The sequence below is a fragment of the Mytilus edulis genome, chromosome 13, assembly GCF_963676685.1.
Source record: "Mytilus edulis chromosome 13, xbMytEdul2.2, whole genome shotgun sequence".
In the NCBI taxonomy this organism is placed as follows: domain Eukaryota; kingdom Metazoa; phylum Mollusca; class Bivalvia; order Mytilida; family Mytilidae; genus Mytilus; species Mytilus edulis.
Genome location: NC_092356.1, coordinates 54345012 through 54369423, shown reverse-complemented (window position 1 = coordinate 54369423; position 24412 = coordinate 54345012). Strand labels below are relative to the sequence as shown.

Here is a 24412-nt window from a genome sequence, read left to right as displayed (position 1 = left end):
TTACTCTCACTTTCACTTAAATTGGCTCGCAGTTTAATATACAACGAAAGACACACTCATGAATATAATTTTATGATTTGAAATTATATCTTCTATATAATACTCAAATCCCCCACATTTTGTCCAAAGTCAGGATCCCGTAATTCAGTGGTTGTGAGTTTGAATCTAGTTTTTGGCAGTTGCGTTCGACTCCTTAATTGACTATGATTGCCAGTTTGCCAGTTTGCCAGTTTGCCTGTCGATGGTCAGTTGTTCCCTCCGAATACTACCTCCAAAAACAAAACTGGCCATCCAGATATAGCCTAAAAAACGCTGATAATCATGTTAGGGTTTGAAAAGGTTCAGTTAGTCTAATTTCCTTTATAGAATTGGGGTTAATTAAAAAAAATGTATTTATCAGTTTAGGTTGCACCAAGTAATCGGCCGGCTCAACTTAACGTTGACAAGAATATTTAGCACATGTCTCAACAATATATATGCCTGCGCAACAATAATTTAACCTTTCTTTATTCATGGATTAGAGATTCAACTAAAATTCTGTATTCAATAATATATAAATATGTTAAATTTTCATTTTTCATTTTTATTTTGTCGGCTTAAGTTACAGTTGATCTGAGGTGACATAAAGATTTCACCACAGGTTGGCGATTTGGGTATGTCTTATCATAAAAAAAGCACAGTCTCCTAGGAAACATAGCAGCCCTTTTCTTCTAATTTGCTGCATTAATGTGCATTGTTGTGAAAAGTTCTTACAAAACAAAAACCACACCCGTATCAACAATCCCATACAATATTGTCTGTAACCAACTCTGTTGGAATGACATGATAATTCGACGATGTCAGGAATGATATGTTTCATGTGGCACGATTTGTGGGTTCAACTAAATATAACCACATGACCTTGACCTTTTAACTTTTAAATTAAGTCTTCTAATCCTACCTGAACTGAATGTGTATCGGGTGTTGTGAATATCCGTTGATAAACACAATCTTTGCAGTAGCCACAAGTGGACAGTCCTGTTAAAATTTCCTTTTGAAACTTTGTTACGAAAGAAATTATAATTCGACCTGATGTTATAAGTTTTAAGGAGAGATAGGTAGAAAACACACAAAACTCCACAAGTAGGCATTTGCTTGATTGAAGTTATTTTTCAAATAGTATATGAAAGAGTAATGTTATATTTTATATTTGAAGAGACCCATCTTTTTCATGTACGAGTCGGTGTCGAGAGTTATAGAAAATATATATTTTAGTGGTAGATATAATTTCAAACATAAGCATTCAATTTTTCGCCCATTAACTGTCAATCAAATAAAAAATTTAATATGCGTACTGTTTATTTATTTTTTTTTTTTTTATAATGAATTTTCTTTATTGTAACAAATAGACTAGCACAACATGTATGAACAAAGGTGTACAGAATGGCATTTTAACACAAAAGAAGTATTATATAATAAAACAACAATTGAATATATATGGTGGTGCAATAGTAGCTTGAAAATAAATAAATATCTTATAACATTGAAGTCTTACTTGTTCTTGCGATATGCATAAGTGGTGTTTCAATCAAAATTTTAACATTTATTATTTATTCTATGATAGGGGCCCAGGGACTCCAGTATTTGTTATATTCCTCTACAGAGAGGTTTTTAAATGAAATGTATTTTTCTAAATTCAAGTGTTCCTTTAAATAGTTTTTTAAAGCATTTAAATTTGGCAAAACTTCTTGTAGTTTTGTTCGGTAGATGTAGTATTTTGAAAAAAGAATAATCTTATTTTTAACAAAATTCAATTTAACATTTTCTAAGATACCAAATAAAATAATCATAATATTCAAAGGCAGTTCAATATTTGTCATTTCAAAAATCCAAATGTTTAGTGCATGCCAGAGACTGGCGACCATCGGACAGCTCCAAAATAAATGTTCTATGGTCTCTGGTCCTTCTTTACAAAATGTACACATGTTGTTACTATTTATTTTCATCTTGTAAAGTAGTGAATTAGTTCCCAAAATTCTATGGATAATTCTATATTGGAACCAGCTAAGCTTAGTGCTTTTACTATATTTTGTACACGAAGTGTGTATTTTTTTCCAGTTAATACCAGTCATATTAAGATGGTTCTCCCATTTTTCCTTTGCAGCAAATGTAATATATTTTTCATTCAATATGTTGTACATGTCTTTTGAACCTTTTTTTGATTCAAAAAAGATACTTATGTTAAAAGGTATTATTGCATGAATTTTTCTCTCGTTTACTTCAATATTTATCGTGTTTAACCACTCATTAAGCGAGTGTGCTATTCCATAATAATGTAAAATATTTGGCCTAAATTGATATAATTGTTGGAAATTTTGAAATGACATAACTTTGCCCTGGTCATCTAACAAATCTTGCACTGTCCAAATTCCCGCATTTGCCCAGTTTTTATAGTAGACTCTTGAACCACCAATTTTAAAGTTTTCTACCTCCCATAAAGAATAAGATAGAATTTCATCAATACATCGTGGTTTTCTAATTTGATTAAGGGTTTTCCAAGCATCAAAAACTTCTTGCCAAAATTTATTTGATGACCTTTTAATAGGCCCAATATAACTTATTTCAATAAAATTTATTTGCTCCACAATAGAGACTAATCTCACCCACTTTGAATTCGAATTATACAAACGTCTCACCCATGTAAGTTTCAGTCCCTGTATAAATGCTTTTAAATTTAGCATTTTTAAACCACCCTTATAATAATCTTGACATAAAAGATCTCGCTTGACCTTATCTGGTTTATTATCCCAGATAAAAGCATACATTTTATTTGTTAAATTAAGTAACATATTCTCATCTGGACTAGGGATAGATAGAAACAGATGATTTAATTTAGCTATGACCAAAGTTTTTAAAATGGTAATCTTTCCAAAGGGGGTGAGATACTGTTTTGACCATTTTTTCAAAGTGTTGTCTATATTATCTAAAACTGGCCTATAATTTAAATTAATCATTCTATCTAGGTCGACTGAAAAAGTAATTCCAAGTAGTTTAAATGTACTGGAGCCCCATTTCAATCCCCACTTTACACAAATTTGATCCTGACTATGTTTTTTGCTACCTATCCAAATAACACTTGTTTTTTCTATATTTATCTTAAGTCCCGAGATTTCAGCATACAATTGGAGAACACGAAGAGATGCATCGAGCGATTCTGGCGAGCCATCTAATATCAAGGATGTATCATCTGCATATTGAGAAAGTACAAACTCTGTATCATCTATAGTAATACCCTTTATCTCCTTACTATTTCTTACCAAATGCCTAATATTTCTGCACATAGCAAGAAAATATAAGGGGATAAAGGATCTCCCTGTCTACAGCCTCTCTCTATAGTGAAGAATTCTGACAGACAGCAGTTTTGTGTCACCGCAGCTGTTATATTGTTATAGAAGGTTTTAACCCAGGATATAACAGATTCACCAAAATTAAAATATCTTAATGTATCATAAAGAAATGACCAAGATATGGAATCAAATGCCTTCTCAAAATCAATCAGCAGGAGAATTCCTGGAATATTATTTTCTTCAGTAAAATGTAGAATATCATATATCAATCGACAATTTTCGCCTATATATCTACCTGGAACAAAACCAGTTTGATCCGAGCTTATTAATTTTGACAAAACAGATTTTATTCTCTCTGCTATACAGCTTGATGCCAATTTATATGTAGAATTAAGTAAAGTAATAGGTCTCCAATTTTTAAGAAATTGTTTTGGTTTACCATCTTTTGGAATACATGTAATCACTCCCTGCCTCTGGGTGACAGACATTTGGCCCTTCCCATACCCAAAATTTATAGATCTAAGGACAAATTTACCAATATCAATCCAAAAAAATTTAAAAAATTCTGCAGTGTAACCATCAGATCCAGGACTTTTGTTATTTTTCATCCTCTTTAATGCTGCAGTTAATTCAGAAAAATTAATATTTCCCTCCAATAATTGCTTTTCATCCTCGCTTAGCTTTGGTATCTCGTCATAACAACATTCCCGTGTTAAATCAACCTTTTTTAAACAATCTTGTTTTCTATAAAGTTTTTCATAAAACACCTTTGTCTGATTTAAGATTTCTTTTTGTTCCTCCACTATAACACCATTTTCTAAAGTAAGTTTTTGAATAGTCTTATTAATATAATTTCTAGTCTCTAGATTTAAAAAAAAATTAGTAGGTTTTTCTCCTTCTTCAATCCACTGACTTCTTGACCTAACATATTGTCCCTGAACCTTCTTTTGTCTATACATTTTAAGTTCTGCTTTTTTCTGATCAATCTCTTCCAGATTTTCTACTGTTAGAGCATTTTCTTCTAATTGTTTTAATTTTGAAATAATTTCATTTTCAATTTTTATACCCGCCTTTTTTTTATAAGAGGCATATGAAATAGTTTTGCCACGTATTTCTGTGAGTAGAGTTTCTAAAAATAGCTGGTCATCAACAGTAAATTCAATTTCAGAGTTGTCAATATTTTGTAAATTTTCATCTCTATATATCTTAACGGCATATTGTTCTTTTACTATATTTATGAGGTTTTTTATCTCTTTAACATAGTCAGTATCATGAAGAAGAGAATTATTAAACTTCCAAAGGCCTCTGCCTTTTATAAATTCATTAATCTTGAAAGAAAAGACCACAGGTGAATGATCAGACCTGTAACTATTATCAATTTTAACATCATTAACAAAGTGAAAAATATTATCAGAAATCAGAAAAAAATCTAAACGAGATTGTTTAAAGGTTTTTTTTTCCTCCAAGTAAATCTTTTCAGATTGGGGTATAATTCTCTAAATGGATCAACTAGATTAAAGTCTTCCATTAGCTGTAATACTTTTTCTCTAGACTTTGGGTTGTTGATATTAACATAATTATGGGTATCAAGATTAAAACTTTGGATGAGGTTAAAATCTCCACAAAGAATACAAGATTGGTTATCAAATTCCTCAATAATGTCAGCCACCTTTTGATAAAAGCAAGGAGTGTCTACATTGGGCCCATAAATATTTACTAAAGTAATTCTTTGTTCTTCAATTGTAATGTCCAATCCAAGAAGATTTCCACCCTCATCTTTTTTAACTTTGTGAATTTGAAGATCAAAGTTTTCATTAAAAAAGATGGCCACCCCTCTCTGATTGGATGTAAATGAATTGAAAAGGCATTCTCCCTTCCACTGATTTTTAATATTTAATTCATCTTGTTCTTTAAAATGTGTGTCCTGAAGACAATATACATTAAAATTCTTCGACTTTAAATAGTTCAAAACATCTCTCCGTTTCTCCTTTGTATACAGACCTTGACAATTATAAGAAATTATTTTAAGAATATCACCCTTCATGCATGCGTTTAGCTTTATCAATATTTATAACTCTAATGATTAGTGAGTATACATAAATATACCATGAAATTTGTGAAATCAAGGGACTTTTAAAGTTCTTTTCCTTTAAAACTGTATAGTTTTTCCAGATCTGTGAAACCTTAAGACATATTTGTAAATTACAATAAATACATATATACGAAAACATAAAATACAATAGCAAGACTAAGTCCAACATTAAAATCAAATACTAAATTTGCACTCTGAGACATTCACTGTTGTTGTATAGGATAGTCACTCTAAATGGTCTATGGGAGATAACTCAGAAGAAATTTCAATAAATACATTGGATTCAGATGGAAATTTAATTTGAGCACCCAACAGTGAATATCTGTATAGTTCATGTTATGTACATATTTTGAAAGATTATTTCATTCCTATAATTTCATATTACATTTAATTTTCTTACTGTCATTCTTTCGAACACACACAGATACTTTTCCATTATATGTGGTTATGGCAAAAAAGAAAAGATCACACAAGAAGCACAAGTATACAAATGTCCATTGTTCTGCCTTCAAATCTGATCCAGTCAGATTTGTCAATATTTTTATCATAAGAGGTTGTCTTTATAACGCGTTCATTCATTTTGAAAAACAGTTTTAGTTAAATGAACTATTAGATGCATTCTAAATAAGCCTATTATGTACAATATTTCAAGACTGTCAGAGTTGTTCAATTGACTACATGTAGATATTGGAATTTCTATGTTTGTCCTTTGTATTTATGTATTAAAACTCCCAAGTCAAATACTCAGATTTATATAATCCTATGTCTATTTAAGAAGGCAGAGATGTTTTATACTCAATATATCTCTGATACATTTGTACCATTAAAGATCAATATTCTTTATGATATTATGAGGTGCAGTTGTAAATATATAAGATTTATCTAAATATTAATATTTCTTGCTTAAAAGAACAGTGCGTAGTTGAGAGATGATTTCAAAAAATTAAAAACTCTGACTGACTTCAAATGTAGTGTCACTATATATGTAGCAAAACTTTTGTATCACAGTGTAAATCAAATTAACGCATGATCAATATATCTTGAAAACTAACAAAACTATCTAACAGTCAAACACAGACTGCACATTCTGAGTGTGTGTATGCATATCTTATTAATGAGTAAGTTTCAGCAAAGATTGTGTAAAACTTACTACAGTAAAGTCATTTCATTATAATGTACATGTACCATAAACACAACCAAGGAAAGATAATTTTAAACAAGTGTCTCATTCTTAAATTTGAAATAAACATCACTTTAAAAGTGGTCTGTACTTTACATATTCTAACTTCAACTCATTTGTGTCAGTCTGTATTTGATAAAATAAAGTAAAGCATATAGCAACCACAGCATTAAGCACATTATAGCAGTTCAGAATAAAAGTAAGTAACTAGCAATAGCAAAATTATAAATAACTATGCATGTATAAGCAGCAGAGAATAAACATATAAATAAATAATAAAGGCAAAAATTTTAACTCAGCAAATTGGAAAATGAGTATATGTATATATAAATCAGAATTAGCATTTACATTGATATGTGTCTGCCAATATATTGCAGATAATCATGCAAGAAAGCATAGAGAACAAGCAAAACTAAAGTAATAAAAAGCAAATAACAAAATAAAAAAAATAAAAATAAAAAAAACACAAACCAAAAATTAAGTATTTGCATAAATAGATTATAAAGCTGGAATGAAATTCCCTGTTCTATACTTACAATTTGGTATCAATTTATTAATGGTATCTGTGAAAATATGATGAAGAAAAAGGTTATACATGTACATGTATGTATTTAAACAAATAACTATGGCAATGGCTTATTGTTTTACAGGTAAAATTTTGTATAAAGACATGTAAATTATTAGAAAAAGGTATATTGTTTTGTATCGCTGATCATTCTCTTGTGCTCCATGGTTCCCCTCTATTTTTACGGGTTTCAAGTGTCATATGTGCCCCGACATCTCGAATACGTGTTTGCAATTTTTCTTTTTTGCGTATTTTGTAGGCTACGTGAGACAGAAGGAATCTTTCCTCTTTCATGGATACGGGTAGATCATCTAGAATACGAATTTGACTACCTTTTAAATTGTGGGCACTGGACATAATGAGTTGTTTATCTCCATAGTGGATTAATCGAACAATAATTGGTTTGGGTCCACTACCCCTTGTTGGTACGCGGTGAGCATTAGCAATTGGAATGGCATTTGCTTTTCTCTGTTCAATTTTTAAATTTTCGCTAAACAACTGACGAGTAACAGAATAGATATTCTCGTCTGCATTACTGTCATCAATACCATAAATCATAACATTATATTTTCTTTCGTGCTTTTCAAGCAATGTAACCTGATCCTTTAACTCATTCATCTGGGTTTGAAGCTCATATTTTTGTTTTTGTAATTTTTCACCTTCAATTGCTTGTATTTGCAGATCCATACCTGCAACACCCTGTTCCAACTCTGTGAAGTCTCGTCTCAAAGTTGTTATTTCTACCTGAGATTCATCGTATTTTGTTTTCAATACATTAACGTCAGTTTTCACTTCATTGATCATGCCTGTTAAATTATGTTCAACTTTTTTAAGTTGCTGTGAAAAGTCACTTACTTTTTTATCAACTCCCATTATGAGGCTTTTGAGCTCTTTAAAGTCAGCTGATGCCATATTAATATTAATATGTAATTTGGATATTCTTTAAATTGTATGAAAAGATGCTATATTAGGTTGCTTACTTTCAAATATTTTCACACACTTGAAACTACATGTAAACAGTTGCTACTACATGTATACAGTATTGTTCATCTATGTACGACACCGGAGTTTAGTCTAGATATATATGGTTCGTTTCTCAAAGTTATGTGAATTCTATAATTCATATCAAGTAGTCAAAAAAGTCAAGCGTAAATTACAAAACACTTTCAATAGTCACGATAGTGTACATGTAACATTGGCATCCTAGCGATTGGGAATATCATTGAAAATCGTAAATTATATCGTTTTTTGTACTGTATTGTTTTTACACGCACTGCATTAACTGCACATAAACATATCTAACACATACATATGTGTCTCTGCCCCTCTCAACAGTATAAATGCCTCAAAAACTAACTCTTATAAAAATATCATGGGCGCATCCATTATAGGGGCGATAATCTTCCTATATGCGTACTGTTTAAACGATTCGGTGAAATCTTGCATACTAGATTGCAGGATACTTCCAAAATGTTATAAGAAATTACTAGTGTAATATCCTACTTTATCATTGTAAGAATTGAGTTATCTTTCTTGGGACACAGACCTATGTATCTGTATCTGTATATTTTCTGCCAATATAGGCACACCTTCAGTATGAAGTCAATATATCCCTTCACCAATAGAATGTCATACAGTAGTGAATTACAATATCCAATCACCAATAGAATATATATAACGATGTACACTATTTACAAATGTCGGTATATCTTTACACACAAATCACACACGTTCTCATCTATAAAATCTAAAAATGAGTCCTTAATAGAAAATATGGGATTTGCAGTCCACACACAACTTTTTTTTCCATTAAATAGGGCTATGATCTTAAATTATTTTTTCTAGATCTTTTCTGATCTAAATTTAAAAGTTTGTATCTGTGTAAATGAAGCTTATATATTAATGTTCTACAAGCAGGCTCTATATGGATGTTAATAAAAGCACAAAGTTCACTGGTTAGAGAGGTACCACAATAATTTACTAGATGATATGGATTGATAATAACATGGATGAAGTCTACATCTATATCATGCATATTAATGTTTAGTAGTTCTAGCACTTTGATATATTGTTCTCGGAGAGATTTCAAAAGAGACATTCTTTCAGCTTCTAAAGGTGTACATGAAATCAGAAAATGTGAAATAGTTTCATCCTCTTTACCGCAAACTCTGCAGACGGCAGATACATCATTTTGATTAAATTTTGCTCTATTTGTCTGTAAGATGTAATTGCCAGTTGCAAATCTGGTCCTAATGGGTAATTTGATTATGTCTCTACAATTTGATGTATTTGTTGTAAGAATTGGATGTATTCTTTTTGCCATATATTCACCAGATATGTATTTTAAGCTGGAGTATTTCTCTGATTCTTTATTAATTTTGTCATTCCAATAGGTATGTATTTTTTTGGTGATTAAACTTTTCCATTGTAATTTTCCTAAAGGGTTATTTAAAAAATCCTGACAGTCCAAAATGTCATATTTCAAACATATTTTCTTGATTTGGATGAACCAGCTATTACTTTGGTTTGTCTTTAAATGTAGTTGTCTTTCTGCTAGTCTCCATTCAATGGTAGATCTATCTGCTCTTGTAATATTTCCGTATAGAGATAATGCTTTGAGATGTAGTTCAGCCTCCATAGGTAGAGATCCACTTAAAATGTATACCGCAGGATCAGCTGTATTTTTGGCTAATGACAGTATTTGTTTTATCATTTTCTTATGGAATTGATGTATAGTATCCAAAATACGGCCAGATGGAAGTAAGATTTCAAGGCCATAGGTTAAAATAGGCATGACATAAGTATATAGGATCGTTATAGCTGTTCCAGGATCCAAACCATTCTTTCCATGTAGACCTGTACCCATAAGACTATAGAGTGATCGTCTTGCTTTTTTCATGTTCTCCTCAGCAGTAAGTTTTGCAGAATTTTTTTGACATTTTTGTATTCCAATGTGTGTGGAATGTTCTACAACAGGCATCGGATTTTTATTGATGTTCCAATAGTTTTCATCGATTTCAATAGATTTAGTAGAGGTACTAATTGGTATGACTACACTTTTTGTTGGTTGCAACGTGTAGCCCTCTCTCTTACTGAAGTTGGCAGCAATGTCTATCAACATTTGAAGTTCCATAGGGTTGTTTGAAATTATGGCTACATCATCAGCACAAGTTGGGGCACAGCATCCAATGTCACCTATATGTCCACCCAGTCCTGTTCCACTTAGAATATTCAATAGCGGATTAACATACAATTTATATAAATCAGCGCTAATGGCTCCACCCTGTCGTACACCCTGTTCTATCTCAAAGATCTGTGAAGTGTTGTTTCTCCATTTTACGCATGAAGTTGCATTTTTATATAAGCTATCTATTAATATTATAGATTGGTCTGAAATACCGGCTTGATATAATCTCCGTATTAAATTTGAATGAACAACTACATCAAATGCAGATTTACCATCTAAAAGAGCTATATATGTTGGAAGTTTTAAATCTTTGCTCTCACGTTCAAACTCTTCGATCATAAGTTCACATAATAGAGGGGTGGTGTTTTCTGTAAATCCTCTTTGGAGTGGATTCTGATTTTTCAGGATAACTGGATTTTCCCTTATCTTGATTATTTTCTCTATAAGCTTGGAGTATGTTGGAGTTACGGTAATACCACGGTAGTTTTTAGCACTTTTAATATCACCCTTATTCTTATATACTGGGAACAATATTCCAATTTTGAGAATGTCAGATATGCAGCCAAATTCAAATGATTTATCAAAAAGTAATTGTAAATATTGTTGAAGTTGTTTTCCACCATGTATGATGTTTTCTGCATTAATGCCAAAGTAGTCAACTGCTTTATTTCTATTTAAATCAGATATTGCTTTTTCCATTTCTTTGTTTGTTATTGGGCAATGTTTGAAACGCTGTTTGCAAATGTCTATTATAATTTTAGCTTCATTTTCAATCAACTCAAGATATTCATTGTCGTAATTTGGATTTGGTATTTTCTTTGCCAGTTGATGGAAATGTGTACTCCAGCCCTCTATTATATCTTCATTATAAAATATCTCATCATCGACATTTAACTGGTCAATAAACTTTGATAATTTCCGCATTGATTGGCTATCCTACTGCATCACAACTAGGACTTGTTAAAATAATTCAACCGATAAGTATACAAGCTCCCGAGAAGAGGTATCCTGATGTGTTCAGGGATGAAATTGGTAAATACACAGGTGGTTCAGTAAAACTACATATTGACACTGACATCAGACCGGTTGCGCAAAGAAACAGAAAAACAGCATTTCACATTAGACCAAAGGTAGAGAAGGAAATACAAAAATTACTAGATCAAGACATTATAGAGAAAATAGGGAATACCCCAACACCCTGGGTGTCACCGATTGTAACACCACCAAAGAAAAACCCTGAAGAGATACGTCTGTGTGTAGATATGCGTGAGGCCAACAAGGCCATTATAAGAGAAAGACATTTATTACCGACAGTTGAGGAGCTCATTCATGATTTAAATCACGCTTCAGTCTTTAGTAAACTAGATTTGAGAGCAGGATATCACCAACTAGAACTACAAGAGCCCTCTAGATATATCACAACATTCAGTACACACATGGGATTATTTAGATATAAGAGACTTAATTTTGGCATCTCTTCAGCATCAGAAATTTTTCAAGAGACAATTAGGTGCGTAATACAAAACGTACAAAATGCAAAGAACATTTCAGACGATATCATTATATATGGAAAATCTCAAGAAGAGCACGACGAAGCTCTTAACGATACACTACAAGCTCTACAAAGAAACGGGTTAACAGTTAACAAAGCCAAATGCGAGTTTAACAAGAGTAAAGTTACATTTTTTGGAGTCGTATTTTCAAAAGAGGGTATTTCACCAGACCCGAGTAAAGTCAAGGCAGTCAAAGATGCCACACCGCCAACGACAGTTCCAGAACTTCGTAGCTTCCTTGGAATGACAAATTATTCATCTAGATTTATAAGAAACTATGCTTCTATTTGTGAACCATTAAGAAGGTTAACACGACACAACATGGACTGGGAATGGACTCCTGAGCAACAAAACGCATTTGACAATCTTAAAACTGAGCTATCTAGTGAGACAGTAATAACTTATTTCAATCCTTCTCTACAAACAGACATATATGTTGACGCTAGTCCAGTTGGACTTGGAGCAATTATCTCTCAAAATCAAAAGACAATAGCATATGCAAGCAGAGCATTAACAGATGTAGAGTCCAGGTACAGTCAAACAGAAAGAGAGGCACTGGCCATAGTATGGGCCTGTGAACATTTTGACATTTTTATCCGTGGAGCTAAAAATGTAAATATCATAACTGATCATAAGCCGCTAGAGAGGATATGGCAAAAGGCCAAAATACCACTGAGAATAGAACGATGGGGTTTACGTCTGCAACCCTATAAGCTTACAATCAAGTATCAGCCAGGGCGTGATAATCCTGCAGATTACATGTCCCGACATCCTATTGCTATGTGTAGCAAGACGCGATCACACGAGGAGAAGGTTGCTGAACAATATGTGAACTTTATTGCAAATCAGGCAATTCCAAAAGCAATGTCGCTAAGCGAAGTCAAAGGCGCAAGTTTGACCGATAGAACACTTCAAAAAGCTATTGAATTAACAAGAAATGGAAAGTGGTACGAGTTAAAGAAATTAGATGATCCAAATTTAGATATTCAAGAACTTCAAGTATATCGCAGCATTCAAGATGAACTTGTTGTTCATGATGAAAACATTTTACTTAGAGACAATAGAATTGTTATGCCAATGTCACTTCGTGACCGTGCAGTTAGTCTTGCACACGAAGGCCATCAAGGATTAACAAAGACAAAAGCGTTCATCAGATCAAAAGTTTGGTTTCCCGGCATCAACGACAGAGTAGATTCACTCATCAAAGATTGCATAGCATGTCAAGCTCTAACACGTTCTAAGCTAATGGAACCACTCAGAATGTCAGAAATGCCAGGAGAACCATGGACTGCACTAAGCGCAGATTTCTGTGGTCCACTACCGTCTGGAGACTACCTATTTGTGATAATAGACGAATATTCTAGATATCCTGTAGTTGAGATAATAAGATCCACATCAGGTCACACTGTCATACCAGTGTTGGACAAAGTGCTGGCGGCATATGGGATTCCAAAAATACTAAAGACCGACAATGGAAGTCCGTTTAATTCATATGAATTTAGAGAATATGCTGCCAGCATAGGATTTTCACACAGGAGAATCACGCCAAGATGGCCACGGGCTAATGCTCAAGCAGAATCGTTTAACAAACCCATGATGAAAAACATAAAAGCAGCAGAGGTAGAGAGGAAAAGTTGGAAACAATCATTGTATAGATTTTTACGGCAATACCGCAATACTCCACATAGTTCAACAGGAGTAAATCCTTTCAAATTGCTGTTCGGAAGGGAAACAAACACAAAATTACCGAGCATACCAAAAGAAAAACGACCAAAACTAGATGAATATGCACGCCAAAACGATGAAAACGCAAAGACACGAATGAAACAGTTAGCTGATCTGAAAAATAAAGCTACGTCAAATGACATTGAAGAAGGAGACACTGTGTTAATTAGAAATGAAGTTAAGAAGAACAAATTAACACCGATATTTGATCCAAAACCTCAAACCGTCATCAAGAAGAAAGGAACCATGATAACTGTTTCGGACAGCGAAAAGCAAACAACACGCAATGCTTCATTCTTCAAAAGTACAAAACACAGTGCCAAATTCTCCGATCAATTGGATGAAGAAGAAGAACTCGATATTGAAATTCATCCGAAGGAGGAAAACAAAATAAAATCTCCAATTCAAAGTCGTCCAACACGTATCCGAAAACCACCATCATATCTTGAAGATTATGTAAAGTGAGGGGCATAATAATCCCCTAAATATGCATTCAAACAGGATATTGTGATGGGGCATAATAATCCCCTTTTTAAAAGTGCATAATAGTTATTGTTCATTATAGAAATTTAGTATTAGTTATTCAGAAATAGATTTGCAATGTGTGATGACCAAAACCTGATGAACATTTCAGATGAGATCTACAGAAAAACTTTCAGATAAACAATACAAACTTGAACATTTGATTGCTTAACTTTTATATTGACATTTAATTATTTCAGTAATTACAAATACAACATTAATAGACAATCAATAATATAAATCCGTCCGATATTTATATTTGTTTATATGATCATAATACTCATTGTTTCATTTGCATAATATAGAAGTTCTCATCCATACATTTATTTAATCATTCTTTTTGTGAAAAAGGTATATATGTCAATCATTTTTCTATTTTTATTTTGTTAAATGATAATCTAGTCATAGAAAAGATTTTCTAGTCATTTTAGAATCTAGTCTTTATTTTTAAATTTTATAATTCTCTTTTGAAATTTATCTTATTATAGATTCATAAATTCAACAAAGGGAGGAATGTAATATCCTACTTTATCATTGTAAGAATTGAGTTATCTTTCTTGGGACACAGACCTATGTAGTTGTACTACATATCTGTTCCGTATCTGTTTTGTATAATACTATGATTATGCTACTTCCCTATTAAATCCATGTGCAAATCCATTGTCTTTGTCTGAACGCCTAAACCTATAAACTACCAGAATATCACAACTAGTACTTGATTGTTATCTTAGATTTATTTACATGTCGTTATCTTCAACTTGCATTCCTAAACAAACGTGTTCTCCTACTATCCAACGAGACTACGGGTACACGTTTGTTTTCATTTTTGTAGGTAGTTTTGCATTTTTTTAGAAGAACAAAACGTTATTTTACAATATAACATTATTGCTTGTATATAAATCAAGAAACGAAACTCTTTGCATATTCAAATGCACATAAGTAATGGCAATTGATCAAAGTTTTTTTGTTTGTTTCATATTTGACATGAATCAAGCAAACATCAATCCATCAATCGGTATGTGTATTGACAATAATACGTTACAAATCTAAACCAACATGAAATTCCTAATTTAGAAAAAGCATGAAGATAAAACAAACAATTACGATATGCTAAACTTGAATAGTACAAGTACATAACAATGCTGAAGATTAATCAAGTTTATTGAATGTCTATCTTTATGACAATCAATATAAATAAGAAGATGTGGTACGAGTACCGATGAGACAACTCTCCATCAAGGTCACAATGTATAAAAAGTTAACAATTATAGGTCAAAGTACGGCCTTCAACACGGAACCTTGGCTCACACCGAACAGCAAGCTATAAAGGGCTAAAAAATGACTAGTGAAAAACAATTCAAACAGGGAAAACCAACCGTCTAATCTATATAAAAAAAACTAGAAACAAGATACACCTATGGATCACACCAATAAACAACAACCAATGAACCTGTTTCAACAAACAATTATTCATCAATTCGAGAATCATTGTGAAACTATAAAATTGGCAGAATATCATCATGTCTTAATTTTCATGATTCACTAACCATAATAGTATTTTTCTAATCTCTAGCTATCAACCGGCCTATGTCAGTCATTAAATTAACTCTTGAAAAAGTAAACCATTTTACATGTACTGAACTATTTTTGTATTTTTGACCAAATAGCTCAAGTTTGGTAAATGAGATTATTTGTAACCGAAAAAGAAATATATATTTCATACAAAACAAAAACCAAAGAAGGAGATGTGTTTATCATAATAATGTTGAGCAATTGTATTGCCTCTGAAATAGTAAAACAATTCAATTATTTCAATTCCACATCCAGTGTCTAATTCAACTTTAAATACAACTGTCTTGTGTGAGAGAAAACTATAACTGAAATCTAAATAAAGATAAAAGAAAATATTTTGGCTTTTATAGATTAAAAAAAATGTTTTATTTTCAACTTTGTTGTACTAGAAATATTTAAAATGGTATGCCAACAGGGGGATCCAGAATTTGAAGTTTAGGAAAGCTCATAAGCATACAGTGTATGTACTAGTTCACTCACTATAACGTTTAATGTTTATATTTTTATAGGTATTTTATACTTCAACGTCATTTTAATAATGTTTGTTTATCAACATTGGAATCAGATATCCTGTAAAAATAGTAGATGTCTTTCATAAAAGCCTTATATAATAAAAAGAAATTCGTTGTCTTAAGGTTCATCATAACAAACGAACAAATATGGCTGTATTTACATGCCAAAAACTACTCTGACTACAGACTTACCTGTGAAGTTTGAAAAGTTTTTAGGTCTGGCATCCACTAGATATATTATAGTTAAATGCATTTTGTGATTCAGAAAGATAAACTCTCTTTTGATTTTGATGAGCATTTGTTTGTCCTTCGTGCATAAGGTGTGAAAATTAACTAAGTTGTGGTACAACTTTGAGATGCTCCCTCAGGTAATACACCTGTTTGTATTGTTTTGATTTTCCTTAATTGACATTGACAAGAGGTATCTTCACAAATACACGTGAGTTAAAAAGTTTATCTGAGTCAGTGAGTGGACAGTATCAAAGTAATTCATGCGGTTTGTCTGCATTTTTTTTCATCAGGTACTCGCAATGCCAAATATATGAAAGCCATGTATAAATATGTCCAAACATTATGAGTTAGATAAAAAAAAAAAAAAAAGGTCCTAAAATGAATTCAGCTCAACTTTGTCTGACGGAGTTGGAACCTTATTTTCGAAATCAATTTCTAAATTGATCAATGATTAATTAAAAAAATATATCTTATAATCATTTCAGTACTTACTACATAGTTGATAATACCCTCGAGGACTAACAGCCCGCGAACAGTAGTATCGACCCAGTGCTAGTAAATAAGAGCAACACCTAATAAATTTCCTGGGTACGAATCACTTTTCTGTATTTTCCTTCATCATGAAGGCTCCAACTATTCCAAAGGTAGGGATGTATATATTTATTAGCAAAAGAGACTTAAACAAATAACCAAAACTGTTAGCAAACAATAGACTTAGAAATTGTTTTACATTGATACTTCATAATTAAAAAAATCGTAATACTACAATTTCATTTGTAGTAAGTACTTCACTATACTGTAAAGTTAAATTGCAAATATTTCATAACTACAATCCCGTACCCTTTTCCCGACGGTGACCTATTAAGACTTATTACCGGGTTCGTACTAACATAAGCAACACGACGGATGTCACATATGGAGCAGGATATGCTCACCCTTCCGGAGCACCCGAGATCACCCCCAGTTTTTGATGGGGTTCCTGTTGCTCAGTCTTTAGTTTTCTGTGTTGTGTTTTGTGTACTATTGTTTGTCTGTTGGTCTTTTTCATATTTAGTCATGGCGTTGTTAATTTATTTTCGAGTTTGAATGTCCCTCTGTATCTTTCGCCCTTTTCACAACTTAGTAGGACAAACGTGAGGAACACAAATTAAATCGTACACAAACATATTAAAATAAACAATCAAATACAAGAATATAGAATAACTCACCAGCAGAAACAGGTAGTAATCCAATACATAAAGATACTAAAAGCACGTAGAGGAAAGTTTTCTTGTCCATGATATGCTCTTAATGTTTGAGTGAGAACATGTTGGTTGTGATCTGCATATATAACTAAATGATATAGAAACATTATTATCTTTTAATCATCACCTGTGCAAGACTAATTACCTAAGGGTATTTGTTGTCCTCTGAAAATTCAATAATAATTTATTATTTATCATCAATGAAACATAATACGATAACACAATGAACAAAAAACTGAGTTGGGAGTATATCAAAACCCTCAAAACATGCTTTCATTGGAAATTGAAAATTGGATTTTTTTTAGATTTAAGTTACTTACCAGAGAGATTGGATATATAAACATTATAGAGGATACAATGGATAACATTTTGTAATTAAGCCATTTTTTCTGACCATATTTTGTTATCTTCATTTCCATAATCTCACTGTAAAATTTCTTTTCTATTGTAAAAACATGGGGAATTTCGCAATATTGATACAAATTATTTTGGTATTTTCATTGAAGACACTGTAAAATTTTCTTTCATTATTTTTAGAAACATTTGAAATTCAATGATTTTAGAAAGAATGTTCTGGGAAATTTCAAATGTGTAGCATATTTTTTTATATGCCATTTATAATAATTGGCTTAATAATATCCAGAAAGAGACATTGAAAATGCACTTTCTCAACAACAACAAAAATAAATAACTAACTTTTATCTAAATTGGTGTTCATTCTTCATTAACAACGATTAAGGAAAAAAACATAATGAGATCATTTCAATTACTGTTAAATAGTAATATAATAAGAAAAATACAAATATTTAATGCAAAAAAAGCTCCGATAAGAGTAGGCAATTGTGTTTATTGCTTCAACCAAACTACTGATAATTCTAACTTAAATAGACTGTTTGCCTGTTGTTCAGTGGTTGTCGTTTTTATGTATTGTTCTCGTTTCTCGTGTTTTTTATATAGATTATACCGTTGGTTTTCCTGTTTGAATAGTGTTACACTAGTCATTTTGGTGCCCTTTATAGCTTGCTGTTTGGTGTGAGCCAAGGCTCCGTGTTGAAGGCCGTACTCTGACCTATAATTGTTTTCTTTTTACACATTGTGACTTGAATGGAGAGTTGTCCCATTGGCACTCATACCACATCTTCTTATTTATACTTACTTATTAACTTATGCCACTGATTTTACAACTATTAAGGTTACAAATTATTGACCTCAATACTAGTATGATGATCAAAAACTGTCATCATATATATTTATATAACTGTGGTCAATAAAGACTGCATTTGAGTGAAGTTTAATCCAATTAATACAAACACCTTTGAGTGTAATTGTTTAAAATCTTGGCAGCTGTCCATTATACTGGTATTATATTAATAATCTCATTTTCCTTATACAAGAAAAAGAATAACAGCATTTCAAAAAAGTATGGGAATCAACTCTGATATCAATACACATCTTGAACCAAATTTTATTCAATGGCTCACAGGAACATAAGATAATGATAAAACACTTTCATTATTCTTATCAACTGTTTAAATTTGATAAATCACATTTTCCACATTAATTAATAATTGACAATTTGATATAAATGTTGATTAACAAAGGAACTATATGCAAGTGTATATCTAACATAAAGAAATTGTTCGCCAACCCTTTTCTTAATTTAAGGACAAATAAGATATTAAAAATTGATGATTAAAATGGTGTACAAAGTTTCTGCAAGTCATATAAACATAGATTTATTTTTATGACATGTCTTCAACTTAGAATTTTGCACCATCTCAAAATCGTGATTGGTAACATAGATCTTGCATGGCTGAATAAAAAAAATAATATGGAGTTTGAATACACAATCATTAATAGGCATCAATGATAAAAATATCTAAAAAAGTAAAATAACAATAATACCGAACTATGAGGGAAATTCTGAACGGAAAGTCCCTAATCAAATGGAAAAATCAAAAGCTTAAACACATCAAACGCATGGATAACAACTGTCATATTCCTGATATAGTTTTGTACGTAGAAAATGGTGGATTAAACAATTCTCATAACGCATTTCATTTCAAATATATACAAGTATGGTTATTTGAAAGCGTATCAATACAAATCATAATTTTTGAAATTTTTCTTAGATTTAGTTGATTGTTAATATAGTGGTGACATTAAAAAAGAATTTTGTAGAGTAAAATTTTAATTTTCTACGACCAAATTTTAATTTAACATATTTACGTTCAAATATACATGATTGTGTCACTTTCAGAAATTTTCGAGCATTTTAAAAGCTAGGTCACAAATAATGTTTTTAATGAGACATTCGATAGTCCAGAGACCGCTCCCGCCACAACATATGATGAACATGACGATTTTTCGTTCCCTATTGTTAATTTTCCATTTTTAGATGGTGATGTTCCTTTGGCACCATCTTATGGTGTTTATATTTCACAGCTCGTTCGCTATGCCCGTGTCTGTTGTGATGTTTTTGATTTTAACGAAAGCAATCTATGTATTACTGGAAAATTATAAAACCAGGGATATCGTTACCATGAAATACTTAAAACCTTTACTCAATTTGTCCATAGATATAAAGATTTGGTTTTGAAGTTTGGTTGTACCTGTAGAAAACTTATTTCAAACGGGATAGCACATCCTCATTTTTACAGAAATGTTGTTAACCGTGCCCGGAAATTTAGAAATGATCCATGTGTGTTGCTCCTTTAAATAAACTTATTCTAAAAGGTTACCTATTCAACACTGTAATAAGATCATTGAATATTGTTTTTATTGGTATAAATATTGATTCTGTTATCAGTAAATTAAAAGCTAACTAAATATTACTAGTATGTTATATACATATACATATTCATGGATCTGCAATCTGTCAATACCTGTAACTTGGCATTGCACAAGGTCATGTTTTTCTCTGGCTGTTTATGACGTCTTTACACTAAATCCATTGGAGTTTATTCATACAATACAATGTAAAATATTTTGCCCCATAACACCCATTTATTTTTTTCATATAAGACTTAATAGCTCATGAAAGGTCATTTGCCAAAATTTTAGAAGATTCTTGATTTTCTTTCTTTTGTTTTGAGACCTAATAATATCAATACAAATATAAGGTAAAAGTCCGAGTCAGCCTTTTCCCGCCCTATTTTAAATCTCAAATATCTCGCAAAGGAACTCCATGACCTATCAATATTTTTAGCTTATTTTTATCCTTAATTGATGATCTACCAGCTTATAGAATCAATTTTAACTTCTTAATTTATTAATTTTCACTTAACCTCACCTAAGTACATCCTTTATTGAATATACTCTAAAGGATCTATTTTTTCACCGTTGATAATGCATGAACGACGGATATTTTTCAAAACATAATTTAATATTTCTATCAATGTTAAGCTAGGTTCTCTCTGCCGATCAGATCAACTCGATCAAGTCCGATCAATCCAAATTACGTGATCGGGAGACTGGTCTGGTCTGACTCAATGGACAAGAATGTTCGGGATAGTCTACCTTACTCGTCATCGATCTGACTTTCTATCCGAGTTTTTGACACGTCAAATTCATTCGAGTAAGGATCAAGAAGCAAGTCACTCGAGAGGAGATCGAGAATTCGTCGAGTAGCGATCGAATTGATCGGAAAAGGATCGTGTAGAGATCGAGTTTGGTCGGATCACAAAAAATTACCGATCAAATTCAAAGGTTAAAAACAAACCGACATAGCCATAGCGAAAAACGGTAACCGACGAGAAGACAAACAGCAGTCCACATAACAAAAAACTAAAAACTTAGCAACACGTAACCCAACAAAACCTGGGATGATCTCAGATGTTCCGGAAGGCAAAAAAATCCTGCATTTTTTCAAATATTAAAGTAATTGTGCAATAACATTCATTGTTAGACTGCTGATGAATGAGTTATCTTCCAAAGTTGGTTTATGAGAACATCAAGATTATATTTAACATGTTTTATTGGCTATTTTCTGTTTTGTCTGTCCGTATTTTCAGTTTGTCCAGAAATGTGTGTAGCATAAAAAAGAAGATGTGGTAAAACTGTCCAATGAGACAGCGCTTCATGATCACAGAACACCAAATGACACCGAAATTATCATCTATAGGTCACCTTACAGTCATTTTTTTTTCATTCGAACTCATTGTTGTAATTTCACACACAAATGAGACAAAAGACAAATGTTTTTTATTTGGTGCGAATTTTCTTTCCAACAGTAACAATATAAACTTTTCAGCGAGCACATGTTTTGATCATTTGTGTCTAACATACTTTTGAAAAGGTGGCATAAACTTCCTCAAACTATACACTCGCTGCAAATGCATCTACATTTTGTCGTTCGTCATTTGTAAGTTCAAAAAGATGCATTTCTTTCTAACTTTAACATTAAATCAATTATCTAAACGTGTTCTTGCTTGTCATAATTCAATATATTGTCTAAAATTACTCAAAATTCCAATGCTCTCTAACTAAACAATGCATGTGTTTCTACTTCTGTAACATTTAACAAACTATAACAAACAGCACACAACGTTTACCAAACTTTGGTTAGAAAGAAATGCACTCTGGATCTCTTGATAGATATATGTAAAGTTGTAAACTGTTGCAGAAAAGGTATCACTCAAGGGAAATTCTACTTTGGGTCAAATTTGTGGAAATTTGTGACATCTTTGCCCTCTTTTTGCAATATTTGTTGGCAAATACATACAAGTTGTTGCCATACAGCAAAGAGAAAATAAATATCTTTAACCTTTTAACTACTGGATATCAAATCTATGAAAAATACTGATTATATACTTATGCACATATATTTGACAGTACGCTTTATTTGTAAGAAAGCAAGGAAATGGGGAAGGTAAAGTTTATTTATATTGCTATATAACATAAGTTCTAATCCAGTGACAAATCTCATTTTGTGGTGTCATTTTCAAAAAAGAGCAATAAAACTACGATCACATATCAGTGTCCACTATGAGGAAGTTGTTATAAGCATTGGGTTCCTCTTTGTTGAGTTAGTGCAAGAAGTCTCTTATACTGCTCATACAGCGGTCGTTGTGTCAGCCACTGCCTCACTTAGATTTCTCGACGCCCATTGCTTTCTACACCATCTTGTTTGTCTTCTTTGCACTCTACAAACTCCGTCACAGCTATTTACCTGTCTCTTTGAGCTCTTATCACCTTGCCCGAAGTGGATTGTAACCCTTGGCTAGAGAAGATGCACCTTGCCCAAAAATCCAACTGCTTTATTTCTATGTGGATATTTTAAATGTATGATTTTACTCGGACCTTCTACTGAATATAACCAAATAAACGGAGAATGTATCCATGGGACACTGATAATGCCCCAGCTAGCATAAATAACATAATAAAGGGTCATGTTTGGACGGACGTACGTTCGGACGGACGGACAAGGGTAACACTTTTAAAATGCCCATTCCTAAGCGGCGGGGAATAAAAAATTCGAACGTTTTTATAATAAAAATGTGCATACCCGACAAATTTTTGATTATCCCTACGACCCATATACGATCAGGTCGATCTGGTCTTATCGAGATGAGTCTGAGATCGTAATAGTTGATTTTGTTTAGCTAGTTGAGTAAAGATCGTGTAAAGATCGTGAATTGATCAGAATTGTCGAATAAGTATTCATTTTGATGTCAAGATGGAGTCGTGATGGAGTCATTAAGGAGTCGTGAATGATTTTATTAAGCTGGGGTCAAACATACACGATTTTTACTGCCGTCCTTTACAGGACCATTCCCGATTAATATTTGTCAAAAGTCTGATCAAGATCATGTGAATCGTGTATGGAAATATAAACTTTAATTAAAATGTGTAAAACGAATAATTTAATCACGACAACAATCAGATATTGTTCAGGAAGCGTCGATATTCAACCGTTTCCAAGCAAATTTATCCCGATAAACCCGTTCTCAATCCGCTTCTAATCCAATTTGTATATTTCGCCTGGTAAAATTCGACCGATTCTGTCACGACTGCGTCCCGATTCTACAGAATGAATCCGACAGATATCAGACAGTGACCAGACAGTTAACCGACGCTGACGGAAGTTATCCGTTCGAAAACTGTCGGCAAACTCGGGATGATCAGGTTCTGTCGGAACGTAATCCTATCACGGTCCGCTCTATCGCATTGCAAACTGGCTTTGTCTGGTCTCAGTCGCATTGTATTCTGTAATTGTCGGGACTCTGACGTGGGTATCATTGACGAATTTCGTATTAATAACGGGACTGTTCCGGAACGGTTTCGGCAAAAACGGTTAGCAATCGACAAGATCTGGACGCAATTTGGACTCAATCGGCAAAAAAACCGCAATGAAAAATTTCTCTAGATCATTCTCGTTCCACAGGACACCCTCCAGAATTCACAGAACATTGTAAGGATTTTCATCCGATTCAGCAGAATCTGTCACCACATAGGTCCGATTGTAATCCGACTAGACAAAATCGGCCGAGTTTCCCCGATGTTTCGGGACGCACCTAACTGTCGGGGTACTTCGCCGAACTTTTCGGATTCTTCCCGACCCGTAGGAATCTGTTACGAACTCAAACGACTGCGTTCAGACAATGATAGGACATTCCAGGTAATTGAGGATAGTAATCCGACTTTTTCACTTTTCGTGTCGATCTCAAACGGGAGCAATGATCGGCAGTGTGTGAACCCCGCA

The 24412-nt window shown here is 32.5% G+C and overlaps 1 protein-coding gene across 1 annotated transcript in view; it reads right to left on the bottom strand.

Annotated features, from left to right (window-relative positions):
- LOC139502367 (polycystin family receptor for egg jelly-like) overlaps positions 1–20883 on the bottom strand; it is a 98088-nt gene extending 77205 nt beyond the window's left edge. Inside the window, exons 1-2 of the mRNA XM_071291828.1 lie at positions 17674–20883; positions 7135–7161 (exon numbers count right to left, since the gene is read on the bottom strand). Coding sequence (XP_071147929.1) covers positions 7135–7161; positions 17674–17743 — 97 coding nt within the window. The 5' untranslated portion in view covers positions 17744–20883. The remainder of the gene's footprint in view (positions 1–7134; positions 7162–17673) is intronic.
- Between the last annotated feature and the right edge of the window lie 3529 nt (positions 20884–24412).